Genomic DNA, 22,458 nt, shown 5'->3' with positions numbered 1-22,458 from the left:
TTCAACACTTCATTTAATGACTACTTATTGATGACTTAGGTGCTAGAGCTGCGCCACAACTGGCACTCTTGTAGTCTGCAGTTTAGCCAGGAAGACACAGCTTAAACAAATGCCTACAAATATGATGAGTACTTCAAAGCCCAAGATATTATGGGAACAAATAATGGGGAAACCTAACTTAATTTGGGGAGCTGTAGAGGTTCTCCCTAAGGAAGTGACAATCAAACCAAGGCCTGAAGGATGAGTGGGAATTATCCAGGCACGGGGGCGGCGGGGCGGTGGGGGGGTAGGAAGTAGAAGTAGGAAAGGGATGCAGGGAGAGACGGGGAGGGAGCAGGGGAAAGAGAAAGGGAGAAAATGAATGGGCACCAGAACTAAGTGTGCCGGGACTAGCTCCCAGATCAGTGGGACAGAGAGAGCTCAGGAGGAAAGAGAGAAAGATGAGTATTGAACCTAAAATAGAGTCCTAAGGATCTTCAAAATGTTTAGTCCTGTCTAAATACCTCCCTTCCAAGCTTGTTTCCATCCTCTCCACTAAATAGTCAGCATAGCCACATCCCTCCTGTCCTCAATAACCCAGCTTCTGAAGGGAACTCACTGAATGAAAGTTTAGAAACAGACATTTCTAGAATTTTGTTGAATGGGCTAAATCACAATACTACCACTAGAAAAAGAGGACATGGTTTCCCTTCTTTTCTTCCTCCAAGAGTTCTCAACTTGATTAATTAAAAAAATTTTTAAAGCACCCTTCTCCAAAAACATAATTTATGAAGGAATGGATATAAAGGTATTTCAACCTTTATTCAAGATTTTTCTTTTTGTAAGTGTAGTCTTGTCATACAATCCAATTTATTGTTTCAGATTATCCTAGTTTTATTTCTTCTTTAAACCAACAAACAATACAGCCCCTTATTCTTACTTACATATTTATTTCCCTGAGCCACTACAAGCAGATCCAAACACATGAACAGACTTTAATAAAAGATTATTTGGAGGCTGGGATATATTTTTATAGAATTAATCCTAGCCATGATGGTTAACTCTTAGACTAGTATACTATATTCTATTATTGTGGTTTGCCTATCCTGGAGCTTAAGTGTATATTCTGTAATGACAGATAAAACAATAGAAAGTTCTATTGCCTACTATCTTTCTTAATGGTGGCTCTTAGGTGATGATTGTAACTGGGAACTTTTCAGACTCTTGAGGAGGTGAGATGGTGTTTGCAGTTGAGAAAAGTCCTCTAGGTGGATATTTTGCTCCCCCGTAAATCACTGAATTGCAACATTGTTTCTATTAAGAAAAAGTGAGTTCTGAGTTCTAGTGAGGAACTAGAATGCTAAGAGACCATCTCCCCAAACCTTAGCCACTAAGACCATGGTGAGAAGGACTCAACCCATGTTCCAGGAGCCATGACAAGTTAGGTCCCTCCTACTGTGGCAGGAGGGAGTTTCCTACAACTGTGCCCTTTCATCCTTAGATACCTACACATCAGGTAATCCTATCTTGAGACCTGTTTGTGATTACTTGGGCATATGTTTTTAAAGTAATATGAAATTCTTGAACAATGAGCAATTTAATAGCAGTTGCCAGAATAGCAAATACATAGTTTTTGTGGCTTTTCCCAGAGATTCATATGTAGGCATTTGAGAGATGCCTATACAAATATTTTCAATAACCTCCCAAGACATTCATTTATTCAAATATTGACTTCAAACTTGAATTCCAGTGTATTATCAATACTGCAATAGGCAGTATTTGATTGTTGAGTTAATTGTATTTATCACTAGACATAAAAAAGATCCCTATCCTTTATACTTACAGAAAAATTCCCTTATAGAAAACAATAATTAGCAAAATAGAATAATGTTTCCCTGACCTTCCAGTTAAAATGGAAAGTTGGTATTTTTAATCAAAAAGACATTAAATTCCCATAAACCCTAAGGGCTTACACTTTAAAATGTTGTTACTTTCAGTATATATACTGTGTATATCTTTATTTTCCTCTACAAATCTTCTCTTAGGAAAGTTGGATAGGTTCTCAGAGTAGTACTTGGTACAAAGAACTTTTGGAAGGCATACTGGCTGGCATGTGTGTCTAAGCCCTCATGAACCATACACGTTAGTCTAGAATGATTTTAAATTTGGGTCTGGGGTGGGGTTTTTTTTTTAAATTTAAGACAACATTACCAACTTAAATATGATGCCACATTTGAAAAAAAAGGGGATGGCAACTTCTTTTTTTCTTTTTTCAGTACTCTACCATGCACCTAAGGATGGCAGTTTTTAAGAGAGGCTGGATATAGACACTGATGCTTTTGGTGTCATCCTATGGGATGGTAAAATTGATGTGGTTAGCTTAGGCTGACGCTTTGTGAGGGGCAGATGTATTAGCACTCTGTGCTATGGGTTGATTCAGAGTCTTCAGAACATGGTGGGGTTAAATATGCCAACAAAGGAAGACTGGATAGACATGCTGTTAATTGTCCAATCAGCTGATAAACATTTTTTTTGAGCACCTGCTTCATCCCAAGCACCAAAGATGCAGAAGATACACAAATTAGATGGGTTCTAGTCTTTGCTCAAGGACACTAGGAATTTGCAGTCTCAAGGGGGAAGACAGGCAAGTAGACAGACAGTTGCAATATATTCTGAAGTGGAACCATTCCCGACCTTGGGGAGGGAAGGATTCAGGGAAAGGCTTCCTGAAAAAGATGGTTTCAGAGCAGAATCTTAAAGGACAAATAGGAATTAGGTAAAGAAAAGGACAGGGAGGATGTTGCAGTAAGAGATAAGCATCATGTATGGAGGCCCAGCATCAATGATGAATAACTGAGCCTCAGTGGGAACTAGTTACTGAATACCTGCTATAAGGCAGGCAAACTATGCTCAGTGTCTCACCAACATTATTTCACTTAATCCTCACAATGGTGTTTTAAACTAGGCATGACATTTTACAGATATGAAAACTGAGTCAGAGAGGTTAATTAAATCATCCCAGACCACTCAGATAGTAAGAGATACCACAGGGATTTGACCTCAGGTCCATATGAATTTAAAAGCTGACCTCTAGCCAGGCCCAGTAGCTCACACCTGTAATCTCAATGACTCTGGAGGCTGAGGTGGGAGGATCACATTAATCTAGGAGTTTGAGGCTGTAGTAAGCTATGATGGCACTAATGTATTAGGCCTGGGTGACAGGGTGAGATGTCGACTTAAACAAAACAAAAAACAAAAAACTCACGGCTCCATGGGTTCCTCCCTCCTTCCGAGTCTCTCCCCTGGCTGCTGTGTGAGAGAGAGGCCAAGATGGCCGATGAGATCACCAAGGCTCAGGTTGCTCAGCCTGGTGGCGACATAATCTTCAGAAGATCATCCACAAGGAAATCCCAGCCAAAATCATTTTTGAGGATGAGCAGTGTCTTGCTTTCCACGACATTTCCCGTCAAGCACCAACACATTTTCTGGTGATACCCAAGAAGCATATATTCCATATTTCTGCAGCAGAAGATTGTGGTGAAAGTCTTCTTGGACAGTTAATGATTGTTGGCAAGAAATGTGCTGCTGATCTGGGACTGAATAAGGGTTATCAAGTGGTGGCGAATGAAGGGTCAGATGGTGGACAGTCTGTCTATCACGTTCATTTCCATGTTCTTGGAGGTTGGCAGATGCACTGGCCTCCGGGTTAAGCATGTCTTGGGAATAATTTTCCCTTCTGTAGACAATGATTAAGTTAGGCAAGTTCCAGTATTTTAAGCAGCACACTTATTTTTGCCTGTGTATGGAGAGATTCCAGAAATCATTTTAAAACTGCTTACATAATAAAAGACATTGTTGCCTGGTGTATAGTCAAAAAAAACTGACTTAGCCACTTTCCAGCGCTTTTGATTATATTCCACTTTCAGTAAATTTTATTGAGGAGGCACTCCTACATAAATGGTTATTTAATAATGTATATGTTGTATACACGTGCTAATATATTATTATGCATGTATCATAAAACACACAAATATAGGAAATTTTAAAGTTAGAGTAATGATAAATAAACATGGTTTACAAAGACTTGCTAATTACAACAGCTGCATGCTATCATTAGACAATATCTCAAGGTCTAGCATGCATTTAGAGCATTTATTTAAAAAGAAAATAGATATAAATCTACATTTAATTCCTGATACTTTGAACATTTGGGGGACCAAAGCTCTGATCTGATTAGATCATTCTTGTTCATAAGCTCGTAATGCAGCTAAGGAGGAGCTGGTACTAAAAGAATTATCCTTAATCCTTCATTTCTTTGCGGTAATCTTTTAGCCTCTTTCCATTTGTAAAAGCAAGTTTAGTTTAAACTAGATAGTATAAATTATGAATCCACTTAACTAAGCAAATGGAAACTGTCTTATATGTGACAAAACGTACAAAACAAATGAGGCACCCTGTCAACTCCTCCCTCTGTAGAAACCTCACTCCTGTCTTAGGACATCCCACATACAGAGTATGACACATGACAAGATGACATGTAATATTTGACAGACAAGGAGTAAAGGAGAAGCAGGTGGTAAGACTGCAGCCTTCTGACTGGGCTTTCCCTGCTTGGTGTATTTTTAGTTTCCATACTATGAGTTACAGGTATCATAGCATTATTCACCCTGATGTGAAATTCATTATGTGGTTTGTTCTTGAAAAGGTTTAATGACTAAAGCAATAGAAGGACTAGTGTTATCTTATGGCAATGGAATGTCACTACTTCAGGTGCAACCTCTTGGTGATCCTGAGCACATCTGGCTAGCTATATGGCTAGCACATATTCTGATTAACTAAATAATATAATATAATATAATATAAATAATAAAATTAATTACTCTCATAATATAGACTTAGGAGGTTGTACTCTGTTTTTATGCTGCTAATAAAGACATACTCAAGACTGGGTAATTTATAAAGGAAGGAGGTTTAATGAACTCACAGTTCTACATGGCTAGGGAGGCCTCACAATCATGGCAGAAGGCAAAGGAGAAGCAAAGGCACATCTCACATGGCAGCAGGCAAGAGAGCTTGTGTAGGGGAACTCCCATTTATAAAACCATCAGATCTGAGACTCGTTCACTACCAGGAGGTATAGGGAAAACTGCCCCCATGATTTAATTATCTCCACCTGGCCCTGCTCTTGACACATGGGGATTATTACAATTCAAGGTGACGTTTGGGTGACACACAGTCAAACCATATCAGAGGGCAAGTGCAAACTGCTAGGAAAGCAGAGATCTAGTCTGGTCTGGAAGGTCAGGGAAGGCCTTCCTAAAGAAAGAGATGTTAACATCTGAAGAATGACAGTGATGGGGAAGGGAGGGAAGAGCATGTTAATTAGAGGATACAGCCTTTCAGTGTGAGATCATACTGCAAGAAGGCCAGTGTGACCCCGGACAGAGGCTGGGGAGGAGAAGGGTACAAGGGCAGTTGGATAGACAGAGCAGGGCTTGCCTGCAGCTTGTTAAGGAGCATGGGAAGCAATTGAAGAGATGTGGGGAACCTCTAAGAAATACGACCAGATTCACAGTTTTAAAAAGACTATTTGGGCTACAATGTGTAGAACAGAATGGAAGGGGAGAGAACAGATTAAGAGGGGAGGAGGAGATAACCTGAGGGTTGAGTTATTTTCACGGAATAGCAGAATTAAACATCAGCAGTTGGTGCAGGACTGAGCTTGGCAAGAGGAAACTTTGGGTATAGAGAGAAGCCAGACTTTATACTCTTTTTTTTTTTTTTTTTTTTTGAGACAGAGTTTCGCTCTTGTTACCCAGGCTGGAGTGCAATGGCTTGATCTCAGCTCACCGCAAGCTCCGCCTCCTGGGTTCAAGCAATTCTCCTGCCTCAGCCTCCCAGGTAGCTGGGACTACAGGCGTGCACCACCACGCCCAGCTAATTTTTTTGTATTTTTAGTAGAGACTGGGTTTCACCATGTTGACCAGTATGGTCTCGATCTCATGACCTCGTGATCCACCCGCCTCGGCCTCCCAAAGTGCTGGGATTACAGGCGTGAGCCACCGCGCCCAGCCCAGACTTTATACTCTTAAAAATTTTATTGTATTCATTCATTCATTTATTATTTATAAATTAATTTAGTTCACAGGAAATATGGATTTTAAATTAATCAGTTTTGAAAAGGAGTTTAATTATAGATATTCAAGTTTAATATGAAGTGTGTTTTCCTGATTCCTGGGCAACCCCTCTGAGGAGCATTGAGTGCGGGTTTGTGCTGTTTGCTGAGATAATCAGCCCTCTTCCTTCCACAGCTGGTCGGTCCTCTTTGCATCTTCCTGCTTGTCTTCTGTCTGCTGTTGACACAGGTGGTCATCTGGGGGCTGGGCCCAAGAGGGGAAATAAGCCCAGTGAGAGGGTGGCTTTTCCTCAAAGACTGGTGCTTATTTTGATTTTCCAGGTCAAACCTAAAAGTTAATGTTCAATCATTGCATAGGGTAGGGAATGGCCTTTAGGTTTCTATCAATTCTTGACTCAAACATGATTTTATTTACCATTTACAAAGAAAAAAACATAATGCATTGATCACTACTAATCACTACAGGTAATGTCCATCCAAGAGGGGTGCAGTCCCAGCGAGATACCTCGTTATTGAAGCACACATGCCGAGTGGATCTCTTCGACGACCCCTGCTACATTAATACACAGGCTCTTCAAAGTACACTTGGCTCTGCTGGAAATCAAACCCAACCACTGGGGAGCCCGTGGCACTGTGGAAGTAAGTAGCTACTCACTGTCTGTATTCATTTCTCAGGGCTGTTGTAACAAATTACCACAAACAGAGATTTATTCTTTCACAGTTCCGGAGGCCAGAAGTCCAAAACCAAAGCGTCAGCAGGGCTGGTTCCTTCGGGGACCTCTGGAGGAGAATCCATTTTATGCATCTCTCCTAGCTTCTGGTGGCTGCTGGCAAATTTTTTTTTTTTTTGAAACGGAGTGTTTCCCTCTTGTTGCCCAGGTTGGAGTGCAATGGTGCAGTCCCGGCTCACCACAACCTCCACCTCCTGGATTCAAGTAATTCTCCTGCTGCTGGCAATTCTTGATGTTCCTTGGCTTGTAGACACATTACTCTAATCTCTGCAGCTGTCTTCATATTGACTGTCCCTGTGTTTCTGTTTCTTAGATCTCCCTCTCCTTCCTCTATAGGACAACAGCCACTGGATTTAGGATGAGATGAGGTGATTGGATGAGATGAGACTAATCTCATTTCAAGATCCTTAATTTAATTACTTCTATAAAGATCCTTTTGCCAGATTAGGTCATGTTCACAGATGCCAGAGATTAGGACTTGAATTTATCTTCTTCTTCTTCTTTTTTTTTTTTTTTTTTGAGGCAGGGTCTCACTCTGTCACCTAGGCTTGATTACAGTGGCATGATCACGGCTCACTGCAACCTCTGCTTCCTGGGCTCAAGGGATCCTCTCTTCTCAGCCTCCTGAGTAACTGGGACTACAGGCACCATGCCCAGCTAATGTTTGTATTTTTTGTAAAGACAGGGTATCATCATGTTGCCCAGGCTTGTCTCGAACTCCTGGGCTCAAACTATCTGCCTGCTTCAGTCTCCCAAAGCATTGGGATTACAGGCACCACCATGCCCGGCTTTGAATTTATGTTTCTGAGGGCTACTACTTAACTAATTGTACTATCTCGAATTTTAAGAAGGCTATTTTCTTGGTCTCATTTTTAGGGATTGAGTTTTCTTTCTTTTTCAGTTAGAACTTTGTGGAGTTGTTTTGGGTTTCAAGGTTTGGAAATGTTGATTTTGAATAATCCTTTCAAATACTTTAAATTTACTTCCAACTTTTGATTTTTGCTATGTACTTTTGCTGAAAGAAGGGCTGTCAAGGCCAGGAGATAATTTTGAATTTGTTAATTTGTATGAGTCACAATAGCTACTGTTTCTGTTAGGGGTAAGCATTAACTCTATTCATTTCAAAATTCCTTGATAAGTCATCTATAAAGCACTAAAATAAGTTGGCTCCTTTCTTCACTCATGTAGTGTGGGTAAAATACAATAAGACAAACATCTTTCCTGCCAAATTACTATCAGGGGTAAATGCATAAACAGGAACATAAATAAATATAACAAGCCAAAAGCCTATAATCAACTGAAAAATAAACAAAAAAATGCTTTTCATAAAATATCGAAGCTCGTTGTGTCCAGAGATTGGCATGGTGTCAAATTTGGTTTGCTCCAATGATGGAGAACCAGTCACTGAGAAAATCCTTTTAATAGCCCAGGAGATTTCTCCAGAACTGCCAAAGGCAGCTTTTCAGCTAGTGTGGCTGCAATGGCAAGACAAAATTTAAAAGATTTTGTTGAGCCTGGATCTCAGCAGACTGTCTTAACTCTCTAGATGAAGAACCAAGGAATTTCCTTGTTAGCTAGGTGACAAGTGGTCCCTCTTTATGCTGACTTTCTTTTTTTTTTTTTTTTTTTTGAGATGAAATCGTCTCCTGCCTGAGCCTCTGGATTATCTGGGACTACAGGCGCATGCCACCATGCCAGGCTAATTTTTTTTTGTATTTTAATAGAGACGGGGTTTTACCATGTTGACCAGGATGGTCTCCATCTCCTGATCTCGTGATCCGCCTGTCTCGGCCTCCCAAAGTGCTAGGATTACAGGCATTAGCCACCACATCCGGCCTATGCTGACTTTCTAAGATCACTCCTGACACCCTATCCAACCAAGCTGGATTCTCTGGAAGCAGATGCTAAGATGAAGCTTGGCAGGCAGGATCTGTAAGAGGAGCAATATCAGGAAGCAATGGGAAAGAAGTAGGATTGGCCGGCGTGGGAGATGGGACTACAACGCAGGCCGGACAAAGCCTCGGCCAACTCCAAAAAGCCCAATGTGGTCTGTCAGAGTTGCTTTACATTGGGCCCAAATGAATGGGCCTATACAGCCCCATTTATCTCAGTCTTGGGATGTGAGCCGCACCAGGAAGATCAAACCCTGGGCAGCTGGGGCAGAGCCAGAGGGTTGGTCAGCTGCAGTCTAACTGCTGACCAACCCCGGGGGCAATGGTGCTTCCTTGAAGGGAGATCTGGGCAGTGTATCTCTGTGGCTACCACAGAGGGCATCTTACGTGACAGGTGATGAGATATGAAACAAATTCAGATTTTTGCTGTAAGTTTACTCAATTGTACAATGGGAAATGTCCTGTGTGGGATAGGTACTGTTTGTTACAACTTTTTGAAACAAAAACCCACACCTTTCTGGACCTTAGATTTTATAAGCATATATTCTTGATACCTTTCATTTCATGGACTTTTCAGAGCCACAACACATTATCGGAAAACTTATTTAGCAGGTGGCCCAAATTAAGCGATGTGGAATGTTCTTTGATTCACAACTCCAGTTCCTTTATAATTAAGTCTTCAAAGTTAAAATTATTCATAATCCAAGCTAATGAACTTTGCCTGTTGTCATAGACAATTCAATAATATGAAATTGCAAAATTAATGCATAACAAAATTCCTATCATTTGTTGAAAATAAAGTCCTTGTCCAAAATTGTAATGTCAAAATGTATTTTCTCTGACTCTAGGCTTCCCCCCCACCCCCGATTTCTCCCTTTCCCTGCTTTGGTGGCAACATATTTAATAATTTAGGCTTCTGGTACGATCTCCCGCTTTATTTCCTATTAAGATTTAATGTACCATATTTCTTTTGGGCTCCTTGCTGCCCCCTTGAGGTTAAATTCAACATTGCTCCCTCCAAAAACAAATAAAGCATAAATTACATTGATTTAACAACAGAATGGGAAAAAATTTTTGCAATCTACCCATCTGACAAAGGGCTAATATCCAGAATCTACAAAGAACTAAAACAGATTTACAAGAAAAAAGCAAACAATCTCATCCAAAAGTGGGCAAAGTATATGAACAGACACTTTTCAAAAGAAGACATATATGAGGCCAACAAACATGAAAAAATGCTCATCATCACTGATTATTAGAGAAATGCAAATCAAAACTATGTTGAGATACCTCCTCATGCCAGTTAGAATGGCAATCATAAAAAAAATCTGGAGACAACAGATGCTGGAGAGGATGTGGAGAAATAGGAACACTTTTACACTGTTGGTGGGAGTGTAAATTAATTCAACCATTGTGGAAGACAGTGTGGCGCTTCCTCAAGGACCTACAAGTAGAAATTCCTTTAGACCCAGCAATCCCATTACTGGGTATATACCCAAAGGATTATAAATCATTCTATTATAAAGACACATGCACTCATATGTTCATAGCAGCACTGTTTACAATAGCAAAGACCTGGAACCAACCCAAATGCCCATCGACGATATATTGGACAGGGAAAATGTGACACATATACACCATGGAATACTATGCAGCCATAAAAAATGATGAGTTCATGTCCTTTGTAGGGACATGGATGAATCTGGAAACCATCATTCTCAGCAAACTGACACAAGAACAGAAAATCAAACACCACATGTTCTCACTCATAGGTGGGTGTTGAACAATGAGAACACATGGACACAGGGAGGGGAGCATCACACACTGGGGTCTGTTTGGGGGGGAAGGGAGGGACAGCAGTGGGGGGCAGGGATGTCGGGGAGGGATAAAATGGGGAGAAAAACCAGATGTAGGTGACAGGGGGATGGAGGCAGCAAACCACCTTGCCATGTGTGTACCTATGCAACAATCCTGCATGATCTGCACATGTACCCCAGAACCTAAAGTACAATTAAAAAAAAAGAAAAGAAAATAAGAAAATTTAATAAAGAGGTGGAGTGGGGATAGCTTTATATATGCTTTTTAATAAAATATCTTAACTGCACCTTTAATCTTCCCCCCTCCATGGCTCCTCCTATTTTCTTTCTTCCTCCCTCAAAAATCCTGTTTAGCTTCTTTAGGCAAACTTAGTCTCCCTTAGTCAGAAAAAAAAGCTTTTGACAATTCAGTAAAACCAAACCAAAGGAAACCAAATCCAGAGTTACTAACCTAATATCTCTCAGGCAGACTCGTGGGGCTCCTCAGTTTATCCTGTCACACTACCAACAGAAAAAAGGCTCTGACACAGTCTGTATTCTCACCAAACATGGCAGAAGGATACCATGAGTTCTGGTACTAGTATTTGTATTGATTTATTGTTAGTTTCTGTCTGAGTTGCCATAAGAAATACCACCCCCAAATGCTGTAGTGTTAAAGGGCTGACGTTTATTTATTTTGCCTAAAAGCTCAAAGATTGGTTCCATGGAGTTGGTAGGGTAGCTTTGTCATTCTCAAACATCTGGCTTCCATCTCTGGTCCAAAGTGGCTGCTTGGACCCTCATCATCACGTTTGCATTCAGCCAGTGGGAAAGGAAAAAAGCAAGAGGAGTACATATATATTTCTTTAAAGGACATGACCCAGAAGTGGCAGATGTCATTTATTTTCACCTCCTTTTGGCAGATCATAGACCTGTGACAATACCTAGCTGCAAAGAAGGCTAGAAAAATTACTCTAGCTGGGTGCCCAGCTAAACTTAGGAGTTCTGTAGTGTAATGAAAGGGAGAATAGATATTGGTAGACAACTGTCTCTGCCACAGTACACCTATCTGCCACTCAAATACTTGTGAGCTTTTCTTTTCACATAGAACATATTTGCCTTCTCCCCAAGGGAGACACTGCAAGTACCTTACACAGTTAAAGCATCTAAGATTAGATAAAGGTCCTTATTATCTGCCAGGTTGTCTGCCACCCTCCATACCCCACATTAGTGGGGGAATAGGAATAAGATAATTGCAGTAGAAACTCGTATTCACAAAAGAGAGAAATGCAACAGTGTGGGACAGCAGTCACTGGTCCACAGCGATGACCAAATCCTGCCAGACTGGAGTTTCGAAGATGACATGAGCTGAAAGTAGAGAAAGAGATTTGTTTGGATCCTGGTTCAGCTTTATGAAAGGACTCTTGATGTCCACTGTCATCTGTGGACCCAGACGATGCCACCTGGGTTGTTCCTACCATTATTCTCCCTGTGCACACTCAAAGTAGATATTGGAGAATGTCCCTTTCTTGGGGGCTTCGCCACTTTTACAGCCTATTTCCCACTGTGGTCATGAGAGATTAGAGTTTGCTTCAGGGGCCAAAAGCCATGGACAAAAAGGGATTGTGATTTCTTTGGCTTGTAATTTCCTGGAAAAGTTAGCAGGATTCCTCTTTATTAGCTTACAAGGCGGTTCCGTGTGAAGTTTTCCACAATATTCCTTTATTGTCTTTTTATTGCCCAAAACATTCATAGTGATATCCCTTCTCTCTTTCCCGTTATTGGTAATTTTCTTTTACTTGATCAGTCCTCTTTTAGGTTTATTAATTTTACTGAGCTTTCCAAAGGGCCCAGGTCTCTGTTGTTTTTTGTTTCGATTTTATCTTTATTAGGTTTGCCTTCTACTGGCTTTGGATTAAATATTCTCTCTGTATCTAACATTATTATATTTTCTTCTATTGGCTTCATAGTTTTATTTTCATAGTAAAATATTTATTCTCTTTGACCTTTATTTATTATGTGAGGTTTGGGATGTAACTTAATTTTATCCACGTTTGTCAGTTTTCCAAACACTATTGATTAAGTAGTCTCCTCTTTTCCCTAATGCTACTTTCTATTATATCAAGCTCTTTGTATATATGTGAATTTGTTTCTGGGATCTTTATTATGTTTTTTCTTTTAGGCCACTTGCCTTTGCTCAACCTGCATCTTAATTGCTACATACTAATTGCTATGGCTTTGTAACATGCCTAACAGACATTTAAGTCTTCCTTTACATTACAAATAATTTTCCTCTGGGTACTATCTCAACCTCTTTCTCATTTATGCTTCGCATTTTATGTTAACATCTTTTTCTACCAAATTTTCAGACACTTTGTGTAAATGAACATATTTTTCCTCTCAATGCAAATGACTTTTTATTTTAGAATTTTCATACACCCAATAATCCATACTAATAAACAGTATACAGTCAATTGTCGTTATTCACATATTCCATATTTGAGAATTAGCTTACTTGATAAAATTTAGTTATAACTCCAAAATCAATACTCATGGTCCTTTTGTGTCATTTGTGGCCATGCCTAGATCAACAAAAATTTTCAGTCACCCTACGTGCACATTCTCAGCTGATATCAAACAAGACAACGCAGCCAGGCATGGTGGCTCACGCCTGTAATCCCAGCACTTCGGGAGGCCGAGGCGGGCAGATCACCTGAGGTCAGGAGTTTGAGACCAGCCTGGCCAACATGGTGAAACCCCATCTCTACTAAAAATAAAAAATTAGCCAGGTGTGGTAGCTCACACCTGTAATCTCAGCTACTCAAGAGGTTGAGGCAGGAGAATCGCTTGAACCCAGGAGGCAGAGGTTTCGGTGAGCTGAGATCTCGCCACTGGACTCTAGTCTGGGCAACAGAGTGAGACTCTGTCTCAAAAAATAAAAAAACAAAGAAACAAAAAACAAAACAAAACAAGACAGCGCTGCATTTTCTTGTTTTAGCTCTCAGTTATAATAATCCCCTTGTGTACTTACTTATTTTACTCTTCTATTTTAGAAATTTGTCTATATAAACACATGACCTTCACTATTTTAAATTGCTCTGTAGTTTTCTATTGTATGAATGCATCATGATTTGTGTAATTAGTTCTTTATTGATGGACATATCAATTTTTCCAATGCTTTGCTAAAATAGTTATTAATAGTATAAAAAATTTTTTACAGGTGCTTTTTAAAAATGGGATTCATCAGTGTGCCATCTTTCCAGTTCATGTTGGTTTCTTTGAAGGTCTTATTCTTTCTTTCTCATTGAGATTACTTTCAATTGTTTAATCCAGATTTTGCCTGTTAGATTTTTTTCTCTTCCTTAAACTGTATTTCCCCATTTAGAGGTTTTGCCCATTAGATGGATTTGGATGTGGATAGCCATATCTATACTGTGGTTTCTTGAAGGTCTGATTCGAGCAATATGTCTTTAAGTGCTAATAGGAACTCCAAGATGATATGATTACTTTCTTCCATAATTCCTATCACTTTTTTATGGTTTCAAGTAAATCTAGATTGGCCTTCCGTATTACTTCCTTAACGTTCACTACTTCTTCTGAGAAAACATAATAATATCAATTCAACAATTTATTAAATATTATATATAAATTGTATATACATAACCATATTTAGATTATAATTATTATTGTCAAAGTCAACTTATGCATTAGAAAAGGAGCAAGATAATGGATAATGTACCACAGTGTTAAGAGCGGTTTTATTTAGTGATGATACCATAGGTCATACATTTTCTTTGTTTTTTTCTTTCCTAGATTTTAAAAAGTTAACATGTGTAACTTTTAAAATTAAACAAATTGTCACCTATTCTGGCAGAATCAGATTTTCAGCCAGTGTTTGAATCATTGAAATCTCCCAGCAGAGTATCTTGTCCTTCTGCTAATTTGGGAAACTGTTAGGAAAACGTTGTCTATTTCCTCTGGTTGGCCCATGATCCGTTGCCTTTTTTCAAGATGATATAATGTCTGTTTTTCTATTGTTTTGTCTTTGTCCAAAAGCTCTTCACTATAATCTCAGAATAAACCAAAAGCCATCACGCATGAAGACGTGTACACCCACATGCACCGCATGCATGCATCCCTCCCACACTCACACACTTTTTCACACACACAAACACACACATAGCCACTCATTAGAAGCTATCCATTGTGCCCAAAAGCAGGCAGCGCTAAGGCCAGTTACGAGTATTATTTATCAAATCTGTATAAATTTTGTCAGGCTAATTCTGGCAACAATAGAAAGATTTGATTGTAGAAGAGAATGTTTCCAGCCATCAGATTTAGATTAAAGATACTTTTTGAAAGATCTGTTTGTGAATGCTGCATTATAACTGTGTGCAGAAAGAAGCTCTTAAGCAGGGACAAACTATAACGTATTAACAGGAGAACTGAATTACGTCTACAGAACACTAGTTGCCCACACCAGTGACTTCATGGGATGATCATGTGTAAATTGTAAAAACTCATAGTCAAGAGAATTTCTTATTTGTGAGACCCTTGCCTAAGGACACATAAACACTTATTTGCGTTAATAAAGATAAAGACTAGTTTCTATGCAAAGGACTCTTTGTGTTTAAAAAAAAAAGTCTAGTTTCTATGGTTATTTTTCTGGTAAATTTGCCTTATTAAACATACAAGTTTTACCTGGTTTCAGACTTAAGAATCTTACGTTATTACTTCTGGTGATGCTGAAGGCTACCCCAAGTAAGATAGCCTTGCTACCTGCTAGGGATCTTTGTTGGTACTACTGAAGTAAAGTGGTTAGATTCTACTAAAAGGAAGACTTTCACATCCAAGGCGAGGATCTTAGAGTTTGGTAATTAAGAATCTAGGCTTTGGAGTCAGATGACCTTGTCTTGAATTTCAGATCTACAACTATTAGCACTGTAACTTTAAATCCCTTAACCTTCCTTTTTGTTTGTTTGTTTGAGACAGGGTCTCACTCTGTCACCCAGGCTGGAATGCAGTGGTGCGATCTTGGCTCACTGCAACTTCTGCCTCCTGGGTTCAAGCCATTGTCTTGCCGCAGCCCCCTAAGCAGCTGGGACTACAGGCACATGCCACCATGCCTGGCAATTTTTTTTTTTTTTTTTGTATTTTTTGTGGAGACAGGGTTTCACCATTTTCCTAGGCTTGTCTCAAACTCCTGAGCTCAGGTAATCCACCTGCCTCTGCCTCCCAAAGTGCTGGGTTAACAGGCATGAGCCACCCTGCCCAGCCACCTTTGCTAAAGATTCATTTCCTTGCCTGTCTAACTTTGAGAGTTAAACAACATAATACATGTAAAGCATTTAGCAGTTCCTATCACACTTGATAAACGAGAACTACGCAGTAACTATTATTACTATTATGAGTGTCAATAATACCATAAAGTGCTAATTCTCATCCCCAGCACTCTCAACTCTGGACGACACTTACTCGGCAGCACCTTGGGGAGCTGCCTCAGGCTGTCTCTTCCTGGTGATATGTCTTCTTTTACCTCATCAACTCTTTTTGTCCAGACAGGTGAATGACACAAACAACAAAGTGGTCATTTAGTAGGAATGCTGTGAGATTTAGCAAAGCTTTGAAGTTTTGGGTCAGAAGACTGTCTAGACACACATTAATAATTTGGTTTTAAAAAGGGGGACGAAAGCTAACTGCTAAAAAGTGGGGACGGCTTAAAGTTATACAGCTATTTTCAAAGAGTTTGGAAACATTATACAAAGTATTTGTAATCCAGGTACAGCATAAGCCTTTTTCTCTTTAACATGCAACCCCTAGGACATAAAGAGCCTCTCTCTGCAGTTATAAAAGCAGTTCTCATGGATCTGTTCCATTTCCCATCTGAAAGAAAAACTCCTGCACCTGGGCAAGGCTTCCCTGGTAACAGAAGCCAAAGGCAATGTTTGGATCTACCATTAAATTAAAGCCTATTGGGAGTTCCGAAGAAAACAAAAACCTCATTTGTTCCCCCAAACAGCATTATGTAAACTGGCACACAGTAGGACCTCAGGTTATATTTGCTGAGTGAACAAATGAATGGATGGATGGATGAAGAGGTAACTCGATGATGTGTCTCTTTGTGTTCTGACTTCAGAGGCACCAGAAACCGTTCAGCCGGGTGCAGCGGCCCAGCCTGCCAGCTCACATTCTTTGCCACACATTAAGCAGCAGCTGTGGAGTGAAGAATGCTACCATGGCAAGCTGAGCAGGAAGGCGGCAGAGAGCCTCTTGGTAAAGGATGGGGACTTTTTGGTTCGAGAGAGCGCAACATCCCCTGGCCAATATGTGCTGAGTGGACTACAGGGAGGCCAAGCAAAACATCTTCTCCTGGTGGATCCTGAAGGCAAGGTATCATTGACTTCTCATTAGAGGTTTCACAGGATGTTGTTCTATTAAGCATACCCTGAATGATTTCCAGAAAGTGGTATTGAATAGTGTTCAAGGCTAAGTGTTTGCTTTTTCTGGAACCTTCCAGCTGGAGCAGGACATGCTAACTAGAGGATGGTGGAGGAGTTAGAGTAGGAGGCCACCCTGGAGTATCAAGCAGAGGACAGTCTCTTTCTGCCTTTTTCATTTCAATTCCATGAATTAAATGAATACCTACTATATAGAAGTAAAGGAATTCACAGCTGACTGTTGTTCAGTATCACATACGTAGTCCTTGCTCTCAGGGTGCTGATAATTTCATAAAACAGGTGCTTAAATAAGTATAATATAAAGCTGAATGGGATAAGAATGGTGCAACCACACATTATGGTGTTTCTCAGAATAGAGAGGTCATTCTGGTTGGGACAAACTGAGAAGTCTTCTTATAGGGTCCATCATGTAAAGCAAACCTTAAAAGAAGGCAAAATTTCAAAAGGGGTTTTATAAGTAAAATTTTGATGCTGCAAAAGAAATAGCACTCAAAGATAAATCCACTCAGCAAGGCAGTTTACTTGTATAGAAATGTGTGCCTCATGGATGGAGCAATGGTGAGCACACACTTAGTTGGACAAGGAAGGAAAAGGGGTACTTATTCCTGATGGAGGTTGCCCTACTGCCGTATCATTCTCTTATTGGCTAGGGTTAGACAGCACAGGCTAGACTAATCCTGATTGGCTATTTTAAAGAGAGCAGTGGTATGAGCCGGAGTGGCAGGGTGGCTGGTTTGGTGGGAAGGACGGTTAGGGCAGGTCAGAGCAGGTAGCCAGGTGTGACCTAGGTCAAAGCAGGTGACTGAAGCAGGTGACCAGGGCAGGTGACTGAAGCAGGTGAGTGGGATGAGTCAGGGTAGAGCCAGGGACAGGAGGAACAGATGTAAACTACTGATTAGAACTGGCAGAGAAAGTTGTTTACTGAAACTACTTGGAAGTTAAACTTTAAAATGGAGGACAAAGAACTGAACATACTGACATACTGATTCTTTAAAGAGAAATTCAGAACTCATCATATCCAACAGGGGGATATTGGAGTATAGGGAAGGAACCATAGGAGCAGACAGAGTAGTAGAATGGTATTAAGCCAATAGAAGATGAATGGCAGTAGCAAAGAATGCCTGTAGGCAGAAAATTATCCTGGGAAAGGTATGTTAGAGCTATCAATACGGGGTAGAAATATAGACCAAAATGGCTAATTTGCCAGCCAGTGGGAAGACATTGGCAGTTTTGAGACAAATGATTCAATCAAAGCTCATGTGAGTGGTGAAATCAGCAAGATGGCAGAATAGGAAGTCCCAGCCCTTGTTCTCCCAACAGAAACACAGAATTAACAACTCTATATTGACCAAAACACCTTTATGAGAACTACATAATTCAGTTAAGAAGTTGCAATACTGCAGGTGAGCATAGAGCTGAAAACAGTCATATTGAAACAGGTAAGAAGAACAATTTCACTTTACCTGCGTCAGCTCCTTCCCCAAATCAGCATAGCCCAGTTGCAGGAAAGAATTCTATGTCTCATGACTTCTCCTTTGGGGGAATGGGGGAAAGAGAAGAGTAGAGCTTGCTTGCCATGTTCTGGCTTTTCAGTGGGTTGCCTGAGCGACTGGTTTCTGTCTCACTTCTCATGGAGTGCTAATGGTACTACTATATTTTGGATGCTCAGGAGCCACTGAGAACAAAGAAGAGCACAGGGTAGCTTGCTGCAGCTGGCAATCCTCAGTACAAATAGGACAAAGTACATGACTTGAAGGTTCTCCTTCAGAAGGGAGGGAGGGGAGTGAAGTGTGTCTAGAATTCCAGCTTTTTGGAGGGATGCCTGATAAACCAGTATCCATCATGCCACTTGGGGTACTGAAAGGAAGCTGGCATACCTTAGATGCCTGTGGCCATGGAGAACAAGGGAGAGTGAGGTAGCTTGCTGCTGTAGAACCAGAGAACTTGCAGTGCCATAGACGTCAGAAGGAGCAAAAGATTACAACTTCCTGAAAAACTGGCAAGTCTCTGTAATTGAAAAATTGAAGACACAGGCCCAGAAAAGTCACATCTTCCCACAGAAAGTTTTGGGAGACCTCCAGAATCTCTATTTGGGCTAGTTAGTGTGATTCTTCCCTTGTATAAAGCCAGCTTGTAAGAAAAGGAGATGTGGCTGTTTTTCAAATGCATAGGTCCCAACACAAAGATATGAAACTCAAAAAGAATCAGGGAAACATGGCCCAAACAAACAAACAAAATAAATCTCTAGAAACAGATCCTAAAGAAACAGAAGCATATGAATTAAGTGACAAAGAATTCAAAATAAGTATAATAAAGATGCTCTATGAACTCAATAACACTGTCCATGAACAAAGTGAGAATATCAACAGAGAGAAAGAAAATATAAAAAAGAGCCAGACAGAAATTTTGGAGCTGAGGAATGTAATAAATGAACTGTAAAATTCACTAGAGGGATTCAACAGGAGACTTGATTGAGCAGCAGAAAAAAAAATTAGCAAACTCAAAGAAAGGTCATTTTAAATTCTTCTGAAAAAGGAATAACAAAAACAAAAATAATAATAATTTTAAAAAGTGAAGAAAGCCTAAGGAATTTATGATACATCATCAAGCAGACCAAATTATACATTGTGGGAGTTCAAAAAGGGAGAGGGAAAGGTGGCAGAAAGCTTATTTAAAGAAATAATCTCTGAAATATTCCCAAGTAAGGTATGAAAATGAACATCAGATTCAAGAATACCAATGGACTCCAACTAGGAGGAACCCAAAGACATTCACTTCATGACACGTTATAGTCAAATTGTCAAAAACAGAATTTTGAAAGAGGAAAAGAAGAGATTCATTATGTACAAGAGAGCCTCCATAAGGCTATCAGCACATTTATTATAACCCCCATAAGACTATCAGTGGGTTCAATATATTCAAAATGCTAAAAGAATAAAGACTGCCAACCAAGAATACTCTATCTGGCAAAACCATCCTTTTTTTTTTTTTTTCTTTTTTTGACACAGAGTTTTACTCTTGTTACCCAGGCTGAAGTGCAATAGTGTGATCTTGGTTCCCTGCAACCTCCACCTCCTGGGTTCAAGTAATTATCCTGCCTCAGCCTCCCAAGTAGCTGGAATTACAGGCATCTGCCACCACACCCGGCTAATTTTTTGTATTTTTAGTAGAGATGAGCTTTTGCCATGTTGACCAGGCTGGTCTTGAATTCCTGATCTCAGATGATCCACCTGCCTTGGCATCCCAAAGTGCTGGGATTATAGGAGTGAGCCACTGCACCCGGCCAAAACCATCCTTTAAAAATGAAGGAGAAATATAGACTTTCTGAGATAAACAAAAGATGAGGAATTTGTTACCACTAAATCTGCCTTACAAGAAATGCTAAAATCCTTCAAATTGAAACAAAAGGATACTAAACAGTAATGTGAAAGCTTATGAAAGTACAATGCTTGCTGGTAAAGTTAAATATATAGACAAATACAGAGTATAGTGATATTGTAATGGCAGTGTGTAAATAACTTTTGATTCTGGTTATAGAGGTTAAAAGACAAAAGTATGAAAAATAAGTCATGTATCACTTAACAGTGGGGAAATGTTATGAGGAATACATTGCTAGATGATTTTTTCATTATGCAAACATTTTAGAGTATATGTACACAAACCTAGATGGTATAGCCTACTACACACCTAGGCTATCTGGTACAGCCTATTGCTTCTAGGCTGCAAACCTGTACCACATGTTACTGTACTGAATACTGTAGACAATTATAACACAAAGGTGAATATTTGTGTATGTAAACATAGAAAAGGTACAGTAAAATAGGATATAAAAGATTTTAAATGGTACACCTATATAGAACATTGACTGTGAATGAAGCTTGCAGGACTGGAAATTGCTCTGGATGAGTCAGCGAGTGAGTAGTAAGTGAATGTAAAGATCTAGGACATTGCAGACTTTATAAACACTATACACTTAGATAAATTTATTTTTCTATATTTTCTTTGATAATAAATTAGCTTGAGTTTACTGCAAATTCTTTACTTTGTAAACGTTTCAATTATTTTAATCTTTTGACTTTTTGTAATAATATTTAGCTTAAAATATAGGTTATACAGCAGTAGAAAAATATTTTTCTTTATACCTTTGTTCTATATGCTTTTTCCTATTTAAAATTTTTTAATTTATATTTTTTACTTTCAAACTTTTTTGTTGTTGTTAAAAACATGTCAGAAACACAGACATTAGGCTTGCACTAGACGCGGGCAGGATCATCAACATCACTGTCTTCTGTCTCCATATATTGTTCCACAGTCTTCAGTGGGCAATAACGTGCATGGAGCAGTCATCTCCTAAGATAACAATGCCTTATTCTAGAATATCTCCTAAAGGACCTGCCTGAGTCTCTTGAGAAAGTGCCACTATTTTCAGAAATATGACCATGGCAGTTTGCTTAGTTTGTTTCTTTTTTCATCATAGATTTGCTCGTAAGCAGATAATGCAACATGAGCATTCTTTTCGATTAATGAATACCGTTTGGTGTTGGGGGTCCATATTTTCAATCTTTTCAAGAAGCTTGTTAAGGTCTGAAAAAGCTTCTGCTAAACTCTATTGTTAATTTTTGAGGGGTTCTTCTTTTTCTTCACCTGCACTTTCCTTTTGTCTCCTCTTCAGCTATGCCTCCCTGTTTCAGTTCCAACAACTCCCCATTAGTCAAATCTTCAGGACAACTACATTAGGCAACAGGAATTTTTCAGCTTCATTATGATCTCATGGGATCACCATTGTATATGCAGTCTGTTGTTAACCAAAATGTCATTATGCAGCAATAACTATATAACTATAGAATACGTTAATGAATACACAAAATTTAAAAATGTAATTTGTGACATCAATAACATAAAATTGTGGGTGGAGAAATAACAGTGTAGAGTATTTGTACGTGGTGAAGTTAAGTTGTTATCAGTTTGAAATAGATTGTTATAGCTATGTTTTATGTGAGCCCCACGGTAACCGCAAAGGAAATACTTAGGGAAGATACACAAAACAAAATGATAAAGGAATTCAAGCCTATTCACTATGAAAAATTAATGAAATACAAAGAAAGACAGAAAGAGGAAACACTAGACCAAAAAAAAAGCTTTAAGACAGAAAACAAGTAATAGAATGGTAATAGTTCTTCTCCATTAATCATTACTTTAAAGTAAATGTATTAAACTCTCTAATCAAAAAGCTGAATTGATTAGAGTGGCTGAATTGATTAAAAAAACAGGATCCAACTACACACTATCCGTAAGAAACTTACTTTATTTTATTTTATTTTTTGAGATGGATTATTGCTCTGTCACCCAGGCTGGAGTGCAGTGGCACAGTCTGGGCTCACTACCACATCTGCCTCCGGGGTTCAAGTGATTCTCTTGCCTCAGCCTCCCGAGTAGCTGGGATCACAGGGGTGTGCCACCATGCCC

At 39.5% G+C, this 22,458-nt stretch overlaps 1 protein-coding gene and 1 pseudogene across 1 annotated transcript in view; both read left to right on the top strand.

The window, feature by feature from the left end:
* Nucleotides 1–22,458, top strand: part of SHC4 (SHC adaptor protein 4) — a 141,946-nt gene that overhangs the window by 111,982 nt on the left and 7,506 nt on the right. The window contains exons 10-11 of the mRNA XM_012442380.2: nt 6,581–6,754; nt 16,671–16,924. Of these exons, the coding sequence (XP_012297803.2) occupies nt 6,581–6,754; nt 16,671–16,924 (428 nt within the window). The remainder of the gene's footprint in view (nt 1–6,580; nt 6,755–16,670; nt 16,925–22,458) is intronic.
* Nucleotides 3,310–3,689, top strand: LOC105710107 (adenosine 5'-monophosphoramidase HINT1-like; annotated as a pseudogene).

The sequence above is a fragment of the Aotus nancymaae genome, unplaced genomic scaffold (genome assembly GCF_030222135.1).
Source record: "Aotus nancymaae isolate 86718 unplaced genomic scaffold, 86718_ANA_hifiasm-v0.15.2.pri h1tg000062l, whole genome shotgun sequence".
NCBI classification, from domain to species: Eukaryota; Metazoa; Chordata; class Mammalia; order Primates; family Aotidae; genus Aotus; species Aotus nancymaae.
This window is presented reverse-complemented; position numbering and strand designations above follow the sequence as displayed.